We start from the raw sequence: 26,032 nt of genomic DNA on the forward strand, positions 1-26,032 counted from the left end.
ACTCAAGTGTCTAGGGTTAATCACTCTACTCTTCTCTAGTCATGCTTTCTAGACCTTGTTCTTCATCTAACCAATCAACAAAAAATTAGTATACCAATGCAAACATCATGAGGTCTTTTCAAGGTTGTAATGTGGCTAAGGTAAGGGTGAGAATATATGTATGGCCAAGGGAGCTATAATATGAATCTTTGACTAACCTAAGCTCTCACCTAACACACACACACTTTATGTAACTCTAAAATCATGCCTAGCTACCCATAATTCCCACTTTTGCATCACATACTCATGTATCAAAATTTTTTTAATTTCACCACATATGCATTGATCTTTTATTAAACTTAGCATTGGGGTAATTTTGTCCCCTATTTATTTATTTATTTATTTATTTATGCAATTTTTTTTCTTTTTTTTTTGAACATGAAAATAAACATAACATATCAATGCACATGGTCTTTCTGGTCTCATATGAGTATGCACCCACATTCCCAATATCTTGTCAATATAATTCAACACTTTCTTATCAACCCAAGTTTCCACAATTTTCCACACTTAATTGATACACAATCTCTATCTTAAGCTAACCAAAGATTCAATTGGGATAATTAATTATTTTTCTGCTTTAAGACTAGTGATGTGGTAAAATATAGAACAAATGGGGATTAAAAGACTCAAGGTGGCTAACAAAGGTGATTGAAAGGGTAGGCTATTTGGGATAAGTGAGCTAATAACAAATGATGGCCTCAATCATATGTATGCATGCAAATACACTAAACAATGGACATATAGAATGGAACAAAATATAGATTACAATCATAGAGAAGGAAACACACAAGAATAAAATATTATGGTTAAATAGTGTAACCATGCAATTAGGCTCAAAAACTCACGGGTTGTGTGTTCTTAGCTATAATTCATGTTCTAATTTACAGTCTTCAAACAAGTTTAACACAAATTTTCAATTTAAATTAGTGAAATGCTATAGAAAGGGTCTTGAAAAGAAATTCATTATTTTAACCAAGCAAAACATACATGTAAACCATTATTATCATGCAATCTTATGATATCTAACAAAAGAAAAAGTCAAATGTTGGCGCTAAGAGAGAGAAGTTACCTCCGGAAGTCAAGGACTGACCTCCCCACACTTAAGGCTTGGCACGGTCCTCCGTGCCATCAGTAAGGAGCAAGGTAGGGCTGGAAGCATTGCCTCCGCTGTCTGGTTTGCCAAGGCTCCCTGTGCTATTGGATGGGGAGTCTGGGGTGTCTTTCTGTTCTGGAGGTGGGTGTGTACCAACTATGAGCTCCTTCAGGTAGTTGTATCGGCGCTTGTTACGGCACTCCATTTGCTCCATCCGCCAGTCTTGTCGGTCGAATCTCTCAAGGATCTGAAGGAACATCTGATGGATGGATGGTGCTTGTGGTGTGGATGATAGTGGAGTGGAAGAAGGAGAGGTATCCAAAGATGGACCTGCAGGCCGGCTCGCAGAGGGAACTAGTGGCCTGATGTACTTTCCATTCGGGACATACTGGTCGGCTGTAGGGATCATGACCTTTATGTCTCCAGCCCGATAGGAAACACTTGCGGCAGATACTAAATCTAAAACTAAGGTGGGAAAAGGCAGGTTACCCGCAATCTGTACATGTCCCATTGCTTTGATGTGTCTTGGCCGGTTGAGGGGTTGCTCTGTCAGGATGCACCAGATGAGAACAGCCATGTCAGCTGTGAAGGTCGACCCGTGAGTGCTCGGAAAGACATAGTGGGACATAATCTGTGCGCACACGCGAGCCTCCAAGGTGAGTGACTGTGCTGAGATGCTCTTAGGTTTTGATCGATGCTGCCCATAGATCCAGGTGCTGCCAGGTTGGGCTATAACTCCAAGAATGCTATCCCAGTCGAACTGATACATCTGGCGCTTACGAGATGCTTCTTGATATGCATCCCATCCCTCTGGACTAGGTGGAAGGTCCAGTGCTCTCTGTATGGCACTCTCGGAGACAAGGACCTGCTGCTGACGGACGAAGACAGTCTACAGAGTAGGCGAGTAGAAGTTTGAGTAGAATTCAATTACCCATGATAAGTTGGCCTCTCGCGGCTGCCTCCTCAAAAATTCCCACTGTCTCCTCTCTATGCGGGGCTCCACAAAATCAACAAAGTGTGTTGGAACAATGAGTAGATGCTCATTGTTGTAGTTCCTCTTGGCTAGGATAGGGAACATTTGTTTGCAATAACGGTTAGTGAACCGTGTGGGTTCCCGTGCGGAAAAGGCTTTCTCTGATTCATCAACTTTAATGATCCTTTTCACCCGCTTTGATGGCGGCTTTACACTAGTAGATGGAAGTGATTTTGCCAGTGTTCTCTTGGTTCCTCTCCTTGTTGGTGTCTTGTCAGTGGCCTTTTCTTTTTCTTTCTTGGTACCCATGCCTAAGGAAGAAGGAAAGAGGAAGAATGTGAAATATAGATAACTGAAACCGGAAGGAAGAAAATCCAAGTGATAATGAATGCCAAAGAAAAGAGAATAGCTTAAATACATGGTAGCTACAACATGTAGGTAAGACATCAATTAAGAGCAAAAAGGCAATTCAAAAGTAAATAGATGCAAGAGGTAGAAGCATGCAAGGAATAGGCATGAGAAGCATAACTCAAGCATCAATTAATAACTGTGCCAATTTAGAGAGTACTTGTATGATGACAATTGTGAATGATAATCCCAAATACATGTAGAATACAAGTGTTGTGATAGGAGGCATTCAAGTATAAGAGTAAAACAAAATAGAGTTCCAGATGCCATAAAAGCTTTTTCACAAACACTTGGTGTGCAAGGTAAAGTAGGAATAAAAATAATATAATCCAAATGGATATGAGAGCCAAATTAAAATATCAATTGTCAAATCATTCCTCATAATAACCACAAGCTCAAGAATAATAAGGTAATACCCAAATAAAACTCCAATACCAACATAAGAATGCATGAAAAAGAAAGAAAAAGAAACCATGGATAATTAAACTAAAAGAAAAATAGAGAAGAAGGAAACATAAATTAATGTAAATAATGAAAGAGTATAAGGGAGAAAGAAAAGAAACATGATGAAAAAGATGAAGAAGGAAATAAGAAAGTAGTAGATATGAAGAAAGAATAAGGAAGAAATGAGGAAAAAGGAAGAAGAATTAATTAGGATTGGAAAAGAATTAGGATTGGGGGAGGGATAATTTGAAATCAGGCGCTAAGGTGGTTTAATTGTGCGTCGCATGCGACGCGTACGCGTGCATCACGCCTACGCATGGTGGTGCACGAAATTGAGATCATCAACAATGGCGCCAAAGACTTGGAGCTCTCAAACGTGAATCACACTTTGTCACAATTCCGCACAACTAACCAGCAAGTGCATTGGGTCGTCCAAGTAATAAACCTTACGTGAGTAAGGGTCGATCCCACGGAGATTGTCGGCTTGAAGCAAGCTATGGTCATCTTGTAAATCTCAGTCAGGCGGATTCAAATGGTTATGGAGTTTAAAGTGATGAAAATAAACATAAAATAAAGATAGAGGTACTTGTGTAATTCATTGGTGGATTTCAAATAAGCGTATGAAGATGCTTCGTTCCCCTTGAACCTCTTCTTTCCTATTGCCTTCTTCCAATCATTCATACTCCTTTCCATGGCAAGCTTTATGTTGGGCATCACCGTTGTCAATGGCTACGTCCCGTCCTCTCAGTGAAAATGGTCCTGATGCTCTGTCACAACATCGGCTAATTAGCTGTCGGTTCTCGATTATGTCGGAATAGGATCCATTGATCCTTTTGCGTCTGTCACACGCCCCACAATCGCGAGTTTGAAGCTCGTCACAGTCATCCCTTCCCAGATCCTACTCGAAATACCACAGACAAGGTTTAGACTTTCCAGATCTCAGGAATGGCCGCCAATAATTCTAGCCTATACCACGAAGGTTCCAATCTTAGATTAGAAACCCAAGAGATACACATTCAAGCTTGTTCATGTAGAACGGAAGTGGTTGTCAATCACACGTTCATAAGTGAGAATAGTGATGAGCGTCACATAATCATCACAATCATCATGTTCTTGGGTGTGAATGAATATCTTGGAGAAGAAACAGACTTGATTTGGATAGAAAAACAGTAGTAATTGCATTAATTCATGAAGAACAGTAGAGCTCCACACCTTAATCTATGGTGTGTAGAAACTCCACCGTTGAAAATACATAAGAACAAGGTCTAGGCATGGCCGTGAGGCCAGCCCCCAAACGTGAAAAGGTCTATGAAAGTATATCAAGTGTAAAAGTATGAGTAAAAGATCAAAATACAATAGCAAAGGGTCCTATTTATAGAAAACTAGTAGCCTAGGGTTACAGAAATAGGTAATTAATGCAGAAATCTTCTTCCGGGCCCACTTGGTGTGTGCTTGGGCTGAGCATTAAAGCTTTCATGTGTAGAGACTTTTCTTGGAGTTAAACGCCAGCTTTTGTGCCAGTTTGGGCGTTTAACTCCAGCTTTTGTGCCAGTTTTGGAGTTAAACGCCAGAATTCTTGAGCTGACTTGGAACACCTGTTTGGGCCATTAAATATCGGGTAAAGTATGAACTATTATATATTGCTGGAAAGCCCAGGATGTCTACTTTCCAATGCAATTAAGAGCATGCCAATTGGGCTTTTGTAGCTCCAGAAAATACACTTTGAGTGTAGGGAGGTCAGAATCCAACAGCATCTGCAGTCCTTTTTCAGCCTCTGAATCAGATTTTTGTTCAGGTCCCTCAATTTCAGCCAGAAAATACCTGAAATCAAAGAAAAACACAAACTCATAGTAAAGTCCAGAAGAGTGATTTTTATTTAAAAACTAATAAAAATATAATAAAAACTAATTAAAATATACTAAAAACATACTAAAAACAATGCCAAAAAGCGTATAAATTATCCGCTCATCACAACACCAAACTTAATTTGTTGCTTGTCCCCAAGCAACTAAAAATCAAATAGGATAAAAAGACGAGAATATACAATGAATTCCAAAAACATCTATGAAGATCAGTATTAATTAGATGAGCGGGGCTTTTAGCTTCTTGCTTCTGAACAGTTTTGGCATCTCACTTTATTCCTTGAAGTTCAGAATGATTGGCATCTATAGGAACTCAAAATCCAGATAGTGTTACTGACTCTCCTAGTTAAGTATGTTGATTCTTGAACACAGCTACTTTATGAGTCTTGGCCGTGGCCCTAAGCACTTTGTTTTCCAGTATTACCACCGGATACATAAATGCCACAGACACATAACTGGGTGAACCTTTTCAGATTGTGACTCAGCTTTGCTAGAGTCCCCAATTAGAGGTGTCCAGGGTTCTTAAGCACACTCTTCTTTTTGCTTTGGACCTCGACTTTAATCGCTCAGTCTCAAGTTTTCACTTGACACCTTCACGCCATAAGCACATGGTTAGGGACAGCTTGGTGTAGCTGCTTAGGCCAGGATTTTATTCCTGTGGGCCCTCTTATCCACTGATGCTCAAAGCCTTGGATCCTTTTTATCACCATTGCCTTTTGGTTTAAAGGGGTATTGGCTTTTTCTGCTTGCTTTTCTTTTTCTTTCTTTTTCTTTTTTTTTTCGCATATATTCCTTTTTTTTCTGCAAGATTTTCACTGCTTTTTCTTGCTTCAAGAATCAATTTTATGATTTTTCAGATTATCAAATAACATTTCTCCTTTTCCCATCATTCTTTCAAGAGCCAACAATTTTAACATTCATAAACAATCAAATTCAAAAATATGCACTGTTCAAGCATTCATTCAGAAAAACAATAGTATTGCCACCACATCAAAATAATTAAACTGTTTTAAAATTTGAAATTCATGCACTTCTTTTTCTTTTTCAATTAAAAATATTTTTTCATTTAAGAAAGGTGATGGATTCATTTTCATAGCTTTAAGGCATAGACACTTAGACACTAATGATCATGTAATAAAGAGACAAACATAAATAACATAAGCATAAAAATTCGAAAAACAGGAAAATAAAGAACAAGGAAATTAAAGAACGGGTCCACCTTAGTGATGGCGGCTTGTTCTTCCTCTTGAAGATCTTATGGAGTGCTTGAGCTCCTCAATGTCTCTTCCTTGCCTTTGTTGCTCCTCTCTCATGGTTCTTTGGTCTTCTCTAATTTCATGGAGGAGGATGGAATGCTCTTGGTGCTCCACCCTTAGTTGTCCCATGTTGGAACTTAATTCTCCTAGGGAGGTGTTGATTTGCTCCCAATAGTTTTGTGGAGGAAAATGCATCCCTTGAGGTATCTCAGGGATTTAATGATGAGGAGTTTCCTCATGCTCTTGTCCATGAGTGGGATCTCTTGTTTGCTCCATCCTTTTCTTAGTGATGGGTTTGTCCTCATCAATGAGGATGTCTTCCTCTATGTCAATTCCAGCTGAATTGCAGAGGTGATAAATGAGATGAGAGAAGGCTAACCTTGCCATAGTAGAGGACTTGTCTGCCACCTTGTAGAGTTCTTGGGATATAACTTCATGAACTTCTACTTCCTCTCTAATCATGATGCTATGAATCATGATAGCCCGGTCTATAATAACTTCAGACCGGTTGCTAGTAGGAATGACTGAGCGTTGGATGAACTCCAACCATCCCTTAGCCACGGGCTTGAGGTCATGCCTTCTTAGTTGAACCGGCTTCCCTCTTGAATCTCTCTTCCATTGAGCGCCCTCTTCACAGATGTCCATGAGGACTTGGTCCAACCTTTGATCAAAGTTGACCCTTCTAGTGTATGGGTGTGCATCTCCTTGCATCATAGGCAAATTGAATGCCAACCTTACATTTTTCGCACTAAAGTCTAAGTATTTCCCTCGGACCATTGTAAGAAAATTCTTAGGGTCCGGGTTCACACTTTGATCGTGGTTCTTGGTGATCCATGCATTGGCATAGAACTCTTGAACCATTAACATTCTGACTTGTTGAATGGGGTTGGTGAGAACTTCCCAACCTCTTCTTCGGATCTCATGTCGGATCTCCGGATATTCGCCCTTTTTGAGCTTAAAAGGGACCTCGGGGATCACCTTCTTTTTTGCCACAACTTCATAGAAGTGGTCTTGATGCACCCTTGAGAGGAATCTCTCCATCTCCCATGACTCGGAGGTGGAAGCTTTTGCCTTTCCTTTCCTCTTTCTAGAGGTTTCTCTGGCCTTTGGTGCCATTAATGGTTATGGAAAAACAAAAAAAAAGCTTTAGCTTTTACCACACCAAACTTAGAAGGTTGCTTGTCCTCGAGCAAAAGAAGAAAGAAGAGAGTAGAAGAAGAAGAAATAGAGGAGATGGAGGGGGCTTTGTGTTTCGGCCAAGGGGGATAGGTAGTGTGTGTGTTGTGTGAAAATGAAGGAGTGAAGATGGGTTTATATAGGAGTGGAGGGGGGGTATAGTTCGGCCATGATGGGTGGGTTTGGGTGGGAAAGTGGTTTGAATTTGAATTGTGAGGTAGGTGGGGTTTTATGAAGGATGGATGTGAGTGGTGAAGAGAATGGTGGGATTTAATAGGTGAGGGGTTTTTGGGGAAGAGGTAGTGAGGTGATTTGTGAATGGGTGAAGAGGAGAGAGAGAGGTGGGGTAGGTGCAGATCCTGTGGGGTCCACAGATCCTGAGGTGTCAAGGATTTCTCATCCCTGCACCATGTGGCGTGTAAAACGCCCCTTGCTACCAATTCTGGCATTAAACGCCAGGCTGCTGCCCATTTCTGGCGTTTAATGCCAGCTTCTTGCCCATTCCTGGTGTTAAACACCAGTCTGGTGCCCATTTCTGGCGTTAAACGCCCAGAATGGTGCCAGACTGGGCGTTTAACGCCCATTCTGCTACCCTTACTGGCGTTTAAACGCCAGTAAGTTTCTCCTCCAAGGTGTTCTATTTTTCATTCTGTTTTTTCTTCTGTTTTTGATTTTTCAATTGTTTTTGTGACTTCACATGATCATCAACCTACAAAAAACATAAAATAACAAAAGAAAATAGAAATTTAACATAGATAAGTAAAAAAAATTGGGTTCCCTCCCAACAAGCGCTTCTTTAATGCCAATAGCTTGATAGTGGCTCTCATGGAGCCTCACAGATGTTTAGAGCAATGTTGGAACCTCCCAACACCAAACTTAGAGTTTGAATGTGGGGGTTCAACACCAAACTTAAAGTTTGGTTGTGGCCTCCCAACACCAAACTTAGAGTTTGACTGTGGGGGCTCTGTTTGACTCTGTATTGAGAGAAGCTCTTCATGCTTCCTCTCCATGGTGACAGAGGGATATCCTTGAGCTGTAAACACAAGGGAGTCTCCATTCACTTGAATGATCAATTCTCCTCTGTCAACATCAATCACAGCTTTTGCTGTGGCTAGGAAGGGTCTGCCAAGGATGATGGATTCATCCATACACTTCCCAGTCTCTAGGATTATGAAATCAGCAGGGATGTAATGGTCTTCAACCTTTACCAAGACATCCTCTACAAGTCCATAAGCCTGTTTCTTTGAATTGCCTGCCATCTCCAGTGAGATTCTTGCAGCTTGTACCTCAATGATCCCTAGCTTCTCCATTACAGAAAGAGGCATGAGGTTTATGCTTGATCCTAGGTCACACAGAGCCTTCTCAAAGGTCATGGTGCCTATGGTACAAGGTATTGAGAACTTTCCAGGATCTTGTCTCTTCAGAGGTAATTTCTGCCTAGTCAAGTTATCCAGTTCTTTGATGAGCAATGGAGGTTCATCCTCCCAAGTCTCATTACCAAACAACTTGGAATTTAGCTTCATGATTGCTCCAAGGTACTTAGCAACTTGCTTTTTAGTAACATCTTCATCCTCTTCAGAGGAAGAATACTCATCAGATCTCATGAATGGCATAAGTGAATTCAATGGAATCTCTATGGTCTCAGTCTGAGCCTCAGATTCCCATGGTTCCTCATCAAGGAACTCCATGGAGGTCAATGGACGTCCATTGAGGTCTTCCTCAGTGGAGATCACTGCCTCTTCCTCCTCTCCAGGTTCGGCCATGTGAGACGTGTTTATGGCCTTGCACTCTATTTTTGGATTCTCTTCTGTGTTGCTTGGGAGAGTGCTAGGAGGGAGTTCAGTAATTTTCTTACTCAGCTGACCCACTTGTGCCTCTAAATTTTTAATGGAGGACCTTGTTTCAGTCATGAAGCTTTGAGTGGTTTTGATTAGATCAGAGACAATGGTTGCGAAGTCAGAGTGGCTTTGCTTAGAATTCTCTGTCTGTTGCTGAGAAGATGATGGAAAAGGCTTGCTATTGCTAAACCTATTTCTTCCACCATTATTGTTGTTGAAACCTTGTTGGGGTCTTTGTTGATCCTTCCATGAGAGATTTGGATGATTTCTCCATGAAGGATTATAGGTGTTTCCATAGGGTTCTCCCATGTAATTCACCTCTTCCATTGCTGGGTTCTCAGGATCATAAGCTTCTTCTTCAGAGGAAGCTTCCTTAGTTCTGCCTGTTGCTGCTTGCATTCCAGACAGACTCTGAGAAATCATATTGACTTGCTGAGTCAATATTTTATTCTGAGCCAATATGGCATTCAGAGTATCAATCTTAAGAACTCCTTTCTTCTGAGTTGTCCCATTATTCACAGGATTTCTTTCATAGGTGTACATGAATTGGTTATTTGCAACCATTTCAATGAGTTCCTGAGCTTCTGCAGGCGTCTTCTTCAGATGAAAAGATCCTCCAGCAGAGCTATCCAATGACATCTTGGATAGTTCAGACAGACCATCATAGAAAATTCCTATGATGCTCCATTCAGAAAGCATGTCAGAAGGACATCTTCTGATTAATTGCTTGTATCTTTCCCAAGCTTCATAGAGGGATTCACCTTCCTTCTGTCTGAAGGTTTGGACTTCCACTCTAAGCTTGCTCAATTTTTGAGGTGGAAAGAACTTTGCCAATAAGGTATTGACTAGCTTTTCCCAAGAGTTCAGGCTTTCTTTAGGTTGTGAATCCAACCATGTCCTAGCTCTGTCTCTTACAGCAAAAGGAAAGAGCATAAGTCTGTAGACTTCAAGGTCAACCCCATTGGTCTTGACAGTGTCACAGATTTGCAAGAATTCAGCTAAGAACTGATGAGGATCTTCCAATGGAAGTCCATGAAACTTGCAATTCTGTTGCATTAGAGAAACTAATTGAGGCTTAAGCTCAAAGTTGTTTGCTCCAATGGCAGGGATAGATATGCTTCTCCCATAGAAATCAGGAGTAGGTGTAGTAAAGTCACCAAGCACCTTCTTTGCATTGTTGGCATTGTTGTTGTTTTCGGCTGCCATGGTTTCTTCTTCTTTGAAGAGCTCTGTTAGGCCCTCTAGAGAGAGTTGTGTTTTGGTTTCTCTTAGCTTTTTCTTCAAGGTCCTTTCAGGTTCAGGATCAGCTTCAACAAGAATGCTTTTATCTTTGCTCCTGTTCATATGAAAGAGAAGAGAACAAGAAAGTATGGAATCCTCTATGTCACAGTATAGAGATTCCTTGAAGTGTTAGAAGAAAAGAAGAATAGAAGGAGGAGGTGGAGAAGAGGGAATTCGAACTTATCAAGAGGGACAGAATTCGAATTGCACCTTGATGAGGAGTCTTGGTCCCTTAAATAGAAGGATGTGAGAAGAGGGGAAGAATTTTTGAAAATAAATTAAAAGATTTTGAAATAGTTAAAAGAAATTTTTGAAAATTTGATTGATGATTTTCGAAAACTAAGATTGGGAAAGAAATAAAGTTATTTTTGAAAAAGATTTTGAAATCAGAAATTAAAAAGATATGATTGAAAATTAATTTTGAAAAGGGGTGTGATTGAAAGGATATGATTGAGAAGATATGATTGAAAATCAAATTAAAAGAGAAAGTTTTAAAACTAAAGTTGATTACTTGACTAACAAGAAATTAAAAGATATGATTCTAAAATTTAAAATTTGATCCTTTCTTAATAGGCAAGTAACAACTTGAAAATTTTTGAAGTAAATCTTGAATTGAAGCAATGATTTTTAAAAATAGTAAAAATAAATATAAAATGGAAAGAAATTGATTTTGAAAGAGATATGATTGAAAAGATATGATTTGAAAAAGATTTAATTTTGAAACATTATGAAAACTTGAAAAAAATGTGAATTAAAAACAAAATCTTCCCTCTAGTGTCATCCTGGCGTTAAACGCCTAGAATGGTGCCCATTCTGGCGTTTAACGCCCAAATCTCTACCTTTTTGGGCGTTAAACGCCCAGCCAGGTACCCTGGCTGGCGTTTAAATGCCAGTTTTCCTTCTTCACTGGGCATTTTGAACGCCCAGCTTTTTCTGTTTGATTCCTCTGCTGAATGTTCTGAATCTTCAATTCTCTGTATTATTGACTTGAAAAGACATAGTTTTAAAAATATTTTTGAATTTTTGATGATGGGAATCAATAAAAATGCAACTAAGATCAAATAAACAATGCATGTAAGACACCAAACTTAAAAGTTTGTATACTAAGGACTATAACAATGTAAAAATGCATGTAAGAAACAACAAAACATACAAAACAAGAGAATTTGAAGATCAGAGCAATGAAATCATCAAGAACAACTTGAAGATCAATGAAGAACATATTGCATGTTTTTAAAAAATGCAAGAAGAATGCAATTGACACCAAACTTAAAAATTGATACTAGACTCAAACAAGAAACATAAAATATTTTTTATTTTTATGATTTTATAAATTTTTTTGTGATTTTCGAAACTTATATGGAAAAGAAAATAAAGGGATTCAAAACTTTTAATAAGAATTCCAGGAATCATGCAATGTTAGTCTAAACCTTCAGTCTAAAAAGATTAGACATGTTTGGCCAAGCTTCAGCAGGACATTACATTCAATAGCTAAATTGATGAGAATCAATCAGCTTTTGTGATGGTGGGAACATCACCTTGAAACTCTAGAATTCATTCTTAAAAATTCTGAAGAAAAGATACCTAATCTAAGCAACAAGATGAACCGTCAGTTGTCCAAACTCGAACAATCCCCGGCAACGGCGCCAAAAACTTGGTGCACGAAATTGTGATCATCAAAAATGGCACCAAAGACTTGGAGCTCTCAAACGTGAATCACACTTTGTCACAATTCCGTACAACTAACCAGCAAGTGCACTGGGTCGTCCAAGTAATAAACCTTACGTGAGTAAGGATCGATTCCACGGAGATTGTCGGCTTGAAGCAAGCTATGGTCATCTTGTAAATCTCAGTTAGGCGGATTCAAATGGTTATGGAGTTTAAAGTGATGAAAATAAACATAAAATAAAGATAGAGGTACTTGTGTAATTCATTGGTGGATTTCAGATAAGCGTATGAAGATGCTTTGTTCCCCTTGAACTTCTGCTTTCCTATTGCCTTCTTCCAATCATTCATACTCCTTTCCATGGCAAGCTTTATGTTGGGCATCACTGTTGTCAATGGCTACATCCCGTCCTCTCAGTGAAAATGGTCCTGATGCTCTGTCACAACATCGGCTAATCAGCTGTCGGTTCTCGACATGTCGGAATAGGATCCATTGATCCTTTTGCGTCTGTCACACGCCCCACAATCGCGAGTTTGAAGCTCGTCATAGTCATCTCTTCCCAGATCCTACTCGGAATACCACAGACAAGGTTTAGACTTTTCGGATCTCAGGAATGGCCGCCAATAATTCTAGCCTATACCACGAAGGTTCCAATCTTAGATTAGAAACCCAAGAGATACACATTCAAGCTTGTTCATGTAGAACGGAAGTGGTTGTCAATCACACGTTCATAAGTGAGAATAGTGATGAGCGTCACATAATCATCACAATCATCATGTTCTTGGGTGCGAATGAATATCTTGGAGAAGAAATAGACTTGAGTTGAATAGAAAAACAGTAGTAATTACATTAATTCATGAAGAACAGCAGAGCTCCACACCTTAATCTATGGTGTGTAGAAACTCCACCGTTGAAAATACATAAGAACAAGGTCTAGGCATGGCCGTGAGGCCAGCCCCCAAACGTGAAAAGGTCTATGAAAGTATATCAAGTGTAAAAGTATGAGTAAAAGATCAAAATACAATAGCAAAGGGTCCTATTTATAGAAAACTAGTAGCCTAGGGTTACAGAAATAGGTAATTAATGCAGAAATCTTCTTCTGGGCCCACTTGGTGTGTGCTTGGACTGAGCATTGAAGCTTTCATGTGTAGAGACTTTTCTTGGAGTTAAACGCCAGCTTTTGTGCCAGTTTGGGCGTTTAACTCCAGCTTTTGTGCCAGTTTTGGAGTTAAACACCAGAATTCTTGAGCTGACTTAGAACGCCTGTTTGGGCCATCAAATATCGGGTAAAGTATGGACTATTATATATTGCTGGAAAGCCCAGGATGTCTACTTTCCAATGCAATTAAGAGCGTGCCAATTGGGCTTCTGTAGCTCCAGAAAATCCACTTTGAGTGCAGGGAGGTCAGAATCCAACAGCATCTGCAGTCCTTTTTCAGCCTCTGAATTAGATTTTTGCTCAGGTCCCTCAATTTCAGCCAAAAAATATCTGAAATCACAGAAAAATACACAAAATCATAGTAAAGTCTAGAAGAGTGATCTATTAATATATAATAAGAATGTAGTAAGTAGTTCATTGCTTGACAAGTGGTGATATATATGCTCGACAAGTGGATGTTCCTATTGATTGACATGTGGCTTTAATTTCACAATGCAGACATCCATTAATAAAGGGATTATCATGGTCAAGCGCGGCAAAATCTTTTACCGAGTTTCAAAATTTACGGAGCCCTATATAAGGTTGCCACAATCAGTTTATAAACTATTTCTTTCAAACACACATTTTAAAAGCTTATACATAACCTCATATGAGTTAGTTGTGTTAGAACATTTGGTTAATCCAAAGATGACAGAGGTGTTTGACAAGTTGATGGATGTCAATGCACGAAAACTTGATTGGAACTTTCAAGTTTATGCTTTCCACCTCTGGGAAGTTCCTAATAGATTTAATATAAATGATATCAATGGAATAGAGATGGTTCTCCAAGACATTCAGGTAAGTTTGTTGAACTTTATTTTTTATTTTAAAAGTTATTGGTTTTTTAGAAATTAAAGATTGATAATATGGTTGAATGATTTATAGGGTGGAAGGATCTAAGCCTCAATACCTAAATCTTTGGTCAAGAAATGGAGAGGCAAAATTCTGGAGTTTAAGATGTATATCATGACCCATTTTATTGTGGTAGACAAAAAGGAGAAAACCAAGACAACCAACAATAAATGATCCATAAATTTCTCACATAGGACAACGGTTCAGCCTGTTGCTAAACCAAGTTATCCTCTGAAAGCATTTTGCTTTAAACCCATTCCGGAGTTGCTGGCTGCCGAAAAGCTGGAAGATTCAGTGCTTATAGGTAAGACTATAACTTATGAGTTCTTTTCAGATAAGATGTGAAATGCCACCGAGTTTTTTTCATTTTGTTAGTTTTCATATTAACTTCAAATGCCGTGTAGATGTTATAGGGGAAGTGGTTGGTAAAGAGGATCCAAGACAACTGATAACTAGCAAAGGAAGAGAAACAAAAAGATTGGCTGTGATACTTGAGTAAGATAATAAATGACCAGTTTTGCTTTTATTGAATATTTATTTTTACACTACTAACGACCATTTGTCTATCTGAATGTTGTGCAGAAACAATAGTATTAGCTGTGTGTTGTTTGGACATATGGTCGACCAAATACTCCCATATCTAGAAGAAGGAAGGGTGGAGCCACTAATAGTTATAGCACAGTTTTTTAAACCCAGCAGGTGGAATGGTATGATTTAAATCCATTAGATGATTTATATAGGGTGGCTATTAGTTGCATAAACATAATGGTTTTTGATGACTCGCGACAAACTTTAATTTGTTTCAGAAAAAATATCAGTGCAAAGTCATTTTGATATATCCAAGTTACGTATTAACCCTGAACTTGATGAGGTCAAAGAGTTTCGTAACAGGTTAGTGTGACATGTAATTAGGTCGGCTATGCAATAAAGTGATTTCTAATCAGATTTATGCAATCAAACTTATAACTTTGTAGGAGGCTTTCTAGCAAACCATCTAATTCGGCAAGGATTAGTCAAGTTTCATCCCATGGTCCACGTTCCGGTGCAGACGAAATAAGAAATGGGGATGCCGTAGTCAAAACAATTGAAGAAGTTTTAAGCTCTACACAGGTAATGAATATAATATATACTAGAACCCTGGATGTATAAAATCAGCACTGAATATGAATTTTGTATTTCGTTTAATTTGTTTTCAGGAAGGACTTACATGGATTGCCGGTACTATTGTTTTGATCAATGCTGGAAAGGATGATTGGTTTTATAAATCCTGCCGAAAGTGTCCAAAGAAGGTAGACACCCCAATCGGCAACAGATATGAGTGTGAAAAATGTGGCCACACTCATGGTAGCGCATCACTTAGGTGTGTTATATAATCTAAATATAATAGGTGGATGTTATTCTGTTGAATCTGGTCTGGGTATAAGTGTTGAATATTGTATGAGTTTAAGTGTTGAATGAGTTTAAGTGTTGGATCTGGTATGAGATTAATTGGCATTTTCTTTTAGGTTCAAGCTCGAGGTAATGGTATATGATGGAACAGGAAGCTTGATGTTGCTGATGTGGGACAGGAAAACGGTACAGCTTTGTGGGAGGCAAGCTGAGCAAATCAAGAATGAAGAAGTAATTCAAAACATTCATTAGTTTTTGTTTCTCTTATATGTTTATCACAGTATTAGCTTATTTTGGAGTCTACTGGATATTAATAGGCCGTTGATGGAGAAGGTTATCCTCCAGCATTGGATAGCATGATGGATAGGAGGTTACTCTTCAAATTAAATGTCAAAGTGTCGAACATTAAGCAGTATGACCATGTTTATACAGTCATGAAAATATGTGATGATGAGGAAATTGTGGAGATTAACCACCCTAAAGCAGTTCCAAACATTGCTGCTGCTACTCTCACTGTATGATCTTTTATCTAATATTACTCCAGTGAATTATTTAGTATTCAGTTAGAAGCATGTCTTATAATTTATAAGTAGTCTTCCCGTGGTTCTCTTTGTAGGATACTGGATGCAGTGACTCACTTGATATATCGGCAGCGGTGGTTAATCTGCATAATGATACTGATTCTACACTTTCTGTGGTGACTAGTTATACTAACTTTTAATGAAGTTGGTTCCATTATTTTTAAAAATTTAACTATGTATGAACACTATGAGAGTTTTTGTCAACAGGATGGCTTAGAAGATAGTGTCACAAGCCTCAAGTCCAAAACCCCTGCTAAAAGAGCTTCCGTGGGGCTAAAGCAATCCGTGCATATCAATATTGACAATGAAGATGAGTTGGGGTTCTCTACCAACAAGTTTAGCCGAAAGGGTGGAAAGAGGCAGAAGATGCAAATTAATGACAGTGACAACTGAATATATCTATTTCACTTAGCAGTTTTTGTTGGGATATGGAGATGTATTTTATTTCTGCTATGAGTATCCATATTAGTATTGTTCGACTCGGTTTGATCAAGGATTTCAAAATTGTGTTCATTGTGTCTTTTTGAATTAAGATGAATGCGTCAGTGGGTAATTCATTTAAGTTACTACCAGTAAACGGCAATGTATGGTTAATTCCATGATACAAGTTGATCTTAATTAACTTTGGCAATGTATGGTGGCATTGAATTCAGTTTTATAAAGTGGGTAATTTATATTTCATAAGCATGGAAGAACAAGTTTTGAATCTACACATATTAATTAATCTGAGCGGGCAAAGAAATATAAGTTTGATTGACAAGTGGTGGTATAGGCAATACTTGGTAATTAGAATACGCATCCATACAAGTATTATAGTGTAGACAATACCTGGTGAAATATCAAAGACATCAGAAAATGGGTATATAATTATTTGGGATGAAAAAAAATTAGTAGATGAAGTATTAAGTTATAACTCATATACAAGTAACAAAATTGTACTAGGAAATTGATACCTGCTTCAGTAAAATTAGTGTAATAAGCATTTTGATTTATATGGTTTGTTCTTATTAACAAAATAATATATGGTGTGTTCTTATTAATAGCAGATGGATATATCAGAATATATAAATTTGATTAACTAGGTGGAGCAAAATATGATATGGTGGAGCAGATTTACATAAGATATAACAAAGTACAAATTTTCAACATATAGAAGAAATGATTCACGCTGAGATTTCACTTTAACGAGGCCTTAATTGGAATGAAGAATTGGTTTATATGTGCAGCTTAAATTGTAGCAGATTTTGTTTCAAATTATAGGAAACTAATACATCTTTATGACATATCACATGTTCTTTTGAAAACTAACTAATCCAAGCCTGTTGATGGATGAAGAGTTATATTAGCTAAAACACATACAAATAGAAATCACATGGCAAGAAGACAGGCAACCATAGGTGTAAGAGATCAAGTTCAATTGATAGATTGACTCATGACCATCAACGAGGTTTAAAGCATTTTTTGGATACACACTATATCAACCTTTGAACTTATAGCTATAGCCACTAATACGTTTAAGACAGATGATAGGTAGCAGTGTTCATTTTTCAACACGGTTAAAAAGCAAAATATATACTATATGTTGAAGCATAGTCCAAAATGCCTAAATTTCAAACATCAAATTGACAAATCAAAAGGTTCTACGACCAAAATGGTTAATTGTCATTTACTACAACCTTGATATCCGTGTAGCAAGTAAGGATGAGCATAAGAAAATTATACAGTTTGACCAATTGCAAATAGAATTGACTATAACTCAAAAGTTAAAGTAACCCTATAATTGATAAGTGGATAATTGAATTCAATTTTATAAAGTGGGTAATTTATATTTCATTAGCATGAAAGAACAAGTTTTGAATCTACACATTAATTAATTGGAGCGGACAAAGAAATATAATAAGAATGATATATTGTAGTATAGGCAATACATGATCATTACAATACGCATCTATACAAGTATTATGGTGTAGGCAATACCTGGTGAAATATTAAAGATATAAAAAATGGGTATATAATTACTTGAGATGAAAAAATAATTAGTAGATAAAGTATTAAGCCCAAATTTATATACAAGTAACAATATTGTACCAGAAAATTGATTCTTGCTTCAGTAAAATTAGTGTAATAAGCATTTTAATTTATATGGTTTGTTCTTATTAACAAAATAATACTTGGTATGTTCTTATTAATAAGTGATGGATATATCAGAATATATAAATTTGATTAATTAGGTGGAGCAAAATATGATATGGTGGAGCAGATTTACATAAGATATAACAAAGTACAAATTTTCAGCATATAGAAGAAAGGATTCAAACTGGGATTTCAGTTTAACGAGGCCTTAATTGGAATGAAGAATCGGTTTACATGTGCAGCTTAAATTGTAGTAGATTTTGCTTCAAATTATAGGAAACTAATATATCTTTGTGACATATCACATGTGCTTTTGAAAACTAACAAGTCCAATCCTGTTGATGCATGAAGAGTTATATCAGCTAAAACACATGCAGATAAACAGGCAGCCATAGGTGAAAGATATCAAATTCAATTGATAGATTGACTCATGGCCATCAACTAGGTTTTAAGCATTTTTGGATACACACTATATCAACTTTTGTACTTATAGCTATAGCCACTAATACGTTTAAGATAGATGACAGGTAGCAGTGTTCATTTTTCAACACAGTTAAAAAACAAAATATATACTATATGTTGAAGCATAGCCCAAAATGCTTAAATTTCAAACATCAAACTGACAAATCAAAAGGTACTACGGCCAAAATTGTTAATTGTCATTTACTATAAGCTTTATATTTGTGTAGCAAGTAAGGATGAGCAAAAGAAAATATGAGCAAAAACTGACAGGGAGCCATAGGTGTAAAAGATCAAGTTCAATTGACAGATTGACTCTAGGCCAAGAATGAGGTTATAAGAATTTTTTGGATACACAATATATCAACTTTTTTACTTATAGCTATAGCCACTACTACGTTTAAGACAGATGGCAGTTAATGGTGTTCAATTTTTAACACAGTCAAAAAGCAAAATATATAGTATATGTTGAATCATAGCTCGAAATGCTTAAATTTCATACATCAAAATGACAAATCAACAGGAACTATGACCAAAAATGGTTAATTGTCATTTACTAAAGCAACCTCTTCATTCTCTTTTACCAAAGTTTCCAGTTTCCTATTGATGTTTATAGATTCAACCTCATAACGTTCGACGGTGAATTTTAGCCTATTCCTCTTCTCATGCAAGGCTTTTAGTTGCACCTCAAATTCATTGATTTCTTTTGACATCTCACTGACCCTTTCTTTTCCTTTAGTAATTGAAGTAGAAAAGTGTCCTGTTTGGCCTTTGCTACTTTTAATTTCTCTTGAAGTCCATTCTTTGAGTCAATCAATCTTTGAGGATTGTCTAACACTTCTTGAACAGGTGGAAAATCATTGAGAAAATCTTCATAGAAGTGACTAATCTCAGTAACCAAAGAGTGAAGATCTTTAGGAACGTGTGATGGCTCTATTATTTGGCCTAATTGAGCCACATAGCCAAGAAATTGATTCTTCATGTTAACATCTCTCTCTCTCCCTCTCTCTCTCTCTCTATATATATATATATATATATCCTACTAAAGTGATGATAAGATTGATAGATGTAGCCACAAATAGGTCTATTCTAAGTGACAGGTATTATCAATAGATTTTTGAAATAATCAGCAAGAATAATATACGGTCTTAGCTGAATAATCACAAAAAAGGTTAACTGCTATACATGCCAAGGATCTCTCAAAAGAAAGTATGAATGAATTGATTAATTTTCATTGTGGAGCAGGTTGATATTTGTGTAAATATATATAAAAAAAGGGATACAAAAGGCCATGGTTCACAAAGAGTATATAAAAGTGACACTTTCTCGGTCTATTATAGAATCTTATCATATAAGTTTAATGTTTTAATAGTTGGTTGAAATAAAGTGATTTGACGAATTTCTTTATGTTCAAAGCCCCAACTAAGATGGGTAAATAAATTAGGAGATTGTATTAGGTTTAAAAAAGTTCAAACAATGTGTACTATAACATCTAATGGTCAATAATGTATATCAAGTAGAGATTGCTTTGGGGCAAATATGATAAAGATTATTTCCTAATGGAGTAAGACTTGATGGTTTTAGCAAATAGTGGTTGATCAAAGTGTATTCTTTAAAGTGACATAGGTTAATGTCCCTTAGATAAAGACTACATACATCATTATCATCAAAGGATTATTTAATGGTATTTTAAAAATATGATTTAAGGTTGCTTTGTCAGCACTTATACACTATTACGTGTAAACACAAATTTTTAAGTAGCATAGCCTGTCTGTTAAAGAGCAACAGGTGTCCAGCGTAACATATATCAATAATAGTCCATAAATGGTACTTGAAATTACATTTGACTTTGAGTGGGCTAGAGGTTAAAATATACATATACATGTTTACTTAACTTATTAAGGTTATTACCCAACAGATCACACTTTTTGGCGGTGAGGTTTAACTTTATCATCTAGGTAATGAGTGCTAACATAATATAGTAGGTCAATTTGCTTACCAATCTTATCAATATTATGTGAGCAATCAGAGATTAAGCATTTTTTTAGGTAATCCTGCAAACAAAATGACAAAAGTGTAAGTGTGTAACCTATTAGCAGTATGAGCTAAAAGGAACCATTGGAAAAATCCAATACAATGTGACCCACACAACGGTGGAGGAACTAGATTATAATTATACTTCATAAATACAATCTCAAAAAAGGATGGTCCAAACAAAACTATCTTAATAATGTCGTATATAAACAATATTAAAGACAGAGCGGTGGGTGCAAAACAGAAGCTACATTCTATCTTCCTAAAGACTATTAGTCAAAATTTCAGCTCTTGCATACTAATAATGAGTGATTTTCTACCCACGAGGACTCCTCTTCCTCATCTTGGTGAGGACCTGATATGGAGAATACTTGTGAAGGCTGACCCGAAGACGGTCGGCAGGTGCAGGACCGTAAGTAGAGCTTGGAACTTCAAGCTCTGCACACCAACGTTTGTGAAAGAAAACTACAAAGAAAATAAGGAACGGAACAAGAGTGTTATCATTGGGATAGGCTATCCTCCGAGCGATCAAAACTCTCTATGGTTTATTAGAGCCTTTGTGGATGACGGCCGTCAGGTGCAATTCAACGTCCCGATGGATATAAACCAATTCGGTTTTTATGCCGTTATCGGCTCTGATCACGGAAATATATGCTTGAGGATCTTAATGGGTGGCCTTAATTCAAGGTTACTAATTTGGAATCCTCTTACGAGCAAGAGGCAATATGCAACAGATGAATCCATTAAGCACCTCACGCACGCTGTTTTCTAGCTATGCATTTGGCTTTCTTCAAGACACGGTTGAGTATAGGATTCTCCACATATGGAAGAAGAGTTTCTCACAGAAAACACTTTCATGGTCTCTGTACACATCCTTTGAAAGATGCTGGACTCAATCTGGGACATTTGACACAAATGCGCAGAAAATTGGGCCCAAGTATGTTGTCAATGATGGCATCTTCTATTGGATAGGGTGGCAACGTCCTAACTTCACCCAACCAGAATCAATAATTATGTTCAATCTCCTACAAAAGATGTTTCATGAGGCCACGATACCATCGCAAGTCCCATCTGATTACAATGGTCTAACTCACTTCAATGATGGAGTAGGTTTTGTTTCATATCACAATGTTGGGTTTACAAGGCAGGTCCTGATTTGGCAGTTGAAAAGCGACTGGGACCATAATCTTCAGTGGGATAAGATGGTAAGGGTCTCCGGATTTGGCATTCCGTACACTCCAACTTTGTTCGTTGGGAAGGATATCTTATCAGTCATGGAAGCTCGAAGTGGTCATAGGGGGTCAAATGATGACACAGAAGGTACTGATGTTATAATTTCAAGACTCAAGTACATGGAAGAAAAAAGGGAGAATATGGTACACCGCACTTGGCAGGAGCATGTGAACGTGAAAACAATCACATTGCACCATGAAGGACTCTTTATGGTGTAGTTTATAACTAAAAAGTTTGATTAATCACCAAGATATATCTGTTTGTTGTAATGTTTCTGCTGTAGTTAATGGTCAGCAAGATTTGTTTATGTAGTTTCTACCTAAGTATGCCATGGTTTATGTCTCTTGATATCATAGAACAATGTTAGGTCAATACCATCCCCCTCAAAGTGGAGCTATTAGGTTACTTCTTTTTAGGAGTTGGGTAAATTATGAATATCATGTATCTGGAATGCAAAAGTGTTTGTTGTCACTTAACTTTTTAAGTTATAATCCACAACAGTTTATGAAATTTTTAGATGATTTTTAATAGCGACAATGCCTTTAGCATTTTGATGTTAATTTTCAAATGCAAGAAAGGTAAACCTCCATCATAGGATTTTCATACAGTTGACTAACTTGAAGTTGAGAGTTATTTATATGATCATGATTGAGTTTGACAAAAAAGATGTTAAGATTTAAAATGGTATAGATTTTGTAGTGCAGCAAATTTTTTCACATATTTCTATTTTTTATAATTCTTCATGGATGAATATAAGCCTCTAAAAAATATGTTCCCAATTAGAGTTACAAATGAACACTGAAAAAAGAAGTTGACAAATAGTTATAACTAGCATGCAAACAAGTCACACTCATATCCAATAAACACAATTATACCAAAAAATGGAACAGGATTCCATTACTACTCCTAAAAATTATGTACTCGGTGGTATAAATTAGTAAATGCCATTTGTAAGTGGATCACATATTGACATACAAATTAGACCCAAAAAATGTTAAGAATAAAGATGCTGAAAATTTTATATTGCATCAAATTTGTCCACACAATTCAGTTTTTTACACTTATTGATGGATTGATATAAGGTCTTAAAGAATATGTTCCCAGTTTGAATTACAAAGGATTCAAGAGAAAGAAAAATGACAAATAGACTGATATAATTACTTAAATTTATTAGGCATTAACTTGCAATAATGAAAAATATAGGTACTAGATAACATAACCCAATTAAAAATAGTTATAACTAGCATGTAAACAAATTGCATTCATATCCAATGAACACAATTATATCAGAAATGGACTAGGACTCCATAGTTACTCTTATAACATATTTACTTAGTGTTATTAATTGCTAGATGCCAATTGAAAGTGGATCACATATTGATTTGAAGATAGATGGTAGCAACTTGATTTCCTAATTTCTTTTGAGACATAGAATGCTAGCAAAGTATTCCATGTTTCAAAGTTATTTTAAAGTTATTTTATGCTCTTATTGATAAAATATAGTATGTTTTATCAACCAAACTTTCGAAAAGGAGAAAAAATTAAATAAAACAGTCTACATGGACGAGTTAATGTACGATTAACTAAATGTAAAAAATAAGAAATGTTAGTTGCTCTGAGACTTTGGTAGAATAAATGTGTTTGAATATGCATCAAATATATGAGTCACATTGCAATAGGCCTTAGGCAAAACACATAATGAGAATTCCGAGTTGACTAATCTAAGGTTGAACACGGAACCCGCAGGACAATTATATGAAAGCCACCACATGAATGGTTAGCCATCAAAACTCCTATTCAAGTAAGGAAATGGATCTCTATGGTATGGATGAATATTAACTACGACAGAAGACATTTTATAACTATCTATTCAGCATTGATAGGGTGGAGAGACCACCAAAGATGGACGAGAATGAGAACTGTGTCCAGTCTTCAAGTGAACAATGTGCAGTTACTTTCAATGGAAGGACCCCACTTGCAGATATCCAGTTCAATACAAGAAACTATATTCAAGGTAAATTCACATGCCAACCTTTAAATCTAGACAGATAAGTATTTTGCTATTTTTTTAAAGGTAGATTATAGGTCATGGACAGATTTATGTGTATTACAATAACCGGGTCTGGAGGTTTGTTTCCAGTTTAACCATGAAGGGAACATAGATCTTTTCAGAAGAATAATGGTATTAGTATATAATGATAAATTCAACCTATTAACTTTGCAGTGGATGAAAGGTGCAGTGGTTTCAGGAATAAGAGGAAGGTCGATGAGTACTGCAACAACAAGTGGTTAAGGCTCAGAAACAGGGAAGGTAGTAGCTCTTTAGCTTACGAAAAAGCTCAACAGAAAGAAACCAAGGGCATCCCACCTCCAGGTTAGAAATGTTTAAATTCATACAAGTGCAGAACGAATTTTATTGTAAAAAATAGATACCGTTTTTTGGATAATATAGGTAAAATTCTAACTATTTAATCAATAAATGCAGGATTGGTTTCCCCCGGTCTTACAAGTTTAGAGGAACAACCACATATAATTTTCGATACCAGCAAAACCAGAAGTTTTAGAACAACAGGTGATGTTGCACAGCCCACAGACATTAACGGTTGTCAAGAAATTCTTATAACAGAGAATTCAACATTGTTGGGATACAATACGGTATCTCAGGTTACTTCATCAAAAGGTAATGAGCATAAACCAAGGTTTTGCAGTAGATGAGCCCCATGATTATACATGTAACAATAGAGATGAATTTTATTACTAGATGATGCAAGGCTTGCTAGGATGGAAAGAGCATTCAAAATAGCTAAGAAGAGGAAACGTATGGAATTTGCTTTGCCTCAAGGTAATCTGACCAAAATCTGAAGTTATATTATCTGAAGCAATATCATTCTTTAAAATTAGGGGCAACATAATACATTACATGAGAATCATAGCAAAGATTTTAAAATTTTAAGAATAATAGAAAAATACTCTATATCATATGTTATAAGTTTGGTGGTAACAAAAAAATCATTTGATTTAAGAATATTGAATTAATTGACTTATATGGTTAAAAATTATATTGTATAGGTTGTAGTAAAGACAATACAAGCACTGTCACCGATGGATTGAGTCAAGTGTTGGCATCCAGGGCATTAGGTATTCAATTTTTATATCTTATTGTCACTATTAGTTGCCACCATATGTATAACTCATTGGAATACTTTGTGGTTGTTAAAGGTATTGTAAATGCTTGGGAAGTTAAAAAATTAACTTCCTATTCAGAGGACAAGGAAAATCATAATAACAATGTGGTTGACCAGATATATATAGATCAAGAAAAAGGTACTCATTGCCATCAAAACCAAGTTAAGAGCAATGTTTCTGGAACAATTTTGGCAGTAAGCCAATCGACACTAAGCCCACTATCAAAAGGTAACGCTACAGTAATAAAACACATATTTAATAGATAGCTATCTCTATAAACTGATATCAAAATTAAAGAGATTTATACAGAGTCAGCAAGACACGCGAGACTTGAAAGAGCACTCAAGTTACCTAAGAAGAAAAAGGAAACTATAGTGTCCCAGAACCAAAAAGGTATAGCTTAACTATGTATTTAAATAAAAGCACCACACTAATCATGTTGATGATAGAGCTTGGAGAATGCTGATTACTATAACTATGCAGTGAAAGGATCCATATATTTACAAGGGTTACTAATTTGTATACAGGAACCATTTCTGCGATCACATTCACCCCACAAACCACCAATATAACATCAATGGAAGGTATCAAAAGATTTTGGATTAATTACACAGTTAACTCGAATAAAAGTTGTTACATGTTAAATGGATAAATAAGACAGCATTTCGTGCTTTGTAATGCCTCCACACAGGGATATCAATGAGACATATTCACATCACTATTCTATTTACAGGTTACACGAATAATGGAGTTGCTAATAATCTGGATATTATTAAGCATATTCAAGTTGATAAAGGTACTATGTTACAAATCATTATGCTTCTTAATATAAGTAAAGAAAAATGATATCCTAAAATGAACTTTTGTTTGTGTACTTATCGTTAATCCTCCAAATAGATTTAACTAGATTGGCTAGAAGGTATCGAAG

At 36.5% G+C, this 26,032-nt stretch overlaps 1 protein-coding gene and 1 non-coding gene across 2 annotated transcripts; both read left to right on the forward strand.

Moving 5' to 3' along the window:
* The first annotated feature begins 9,785 nt into the window (after positions 1–9,785).
* LOC148581707 (small nucleolar RNA R71) lies at positions 9,786–9,893 on the forward strand. The gene has a single exon (XR_015895613.1). It is a non-coding gene; the product is annotated as a small nucleolar RNA R71 (small nucleolar RNA).
* A 4,785-nt stretch (positions 9,894–14,678) lies between these two features.
* On the forward strand, positions 14,679–16,452 carry LOC107621110 (uncharacterized). The gene is made up of 8 exons (XM_088493255.1): positions 14,679–14,796; positions 14,896–14,980; positions 15,064–15,199; positions 15,286–15,449; positions 15,595–15,709; positions 15,796–15,993; positions 16,095–16,175; positions 16,267–16,452. Exons 1-8 carry the CDS (start codon positions 14,706–14,708, stop codon positions 16,450–16,452), a joined length of 1,056 nt encoding a protein of 351 aa, XP_088349381.1. The 5' UTR covers positions 14,679–14,705.
* The last annotated feature ends 9,580 nt before the right edge of the window (positions 16,453–26,032 follow it).

Source organism: Arachis ipaensis, chromosome B10 (assembly GCF_059453495.1).
Source record: "Arachis ipaensis isolate K30076 ecotype BB chromosome B10, ASM5945349v1, whole genome shotgun sequence".
Taxonomy (NCBI): domain Eukaryota; kingdom Viridiplantae; phylum Streptophyta; class Magnoliopsida; order Fabales; family Fabaceae; genus Arachis; species Arachis ipaensis.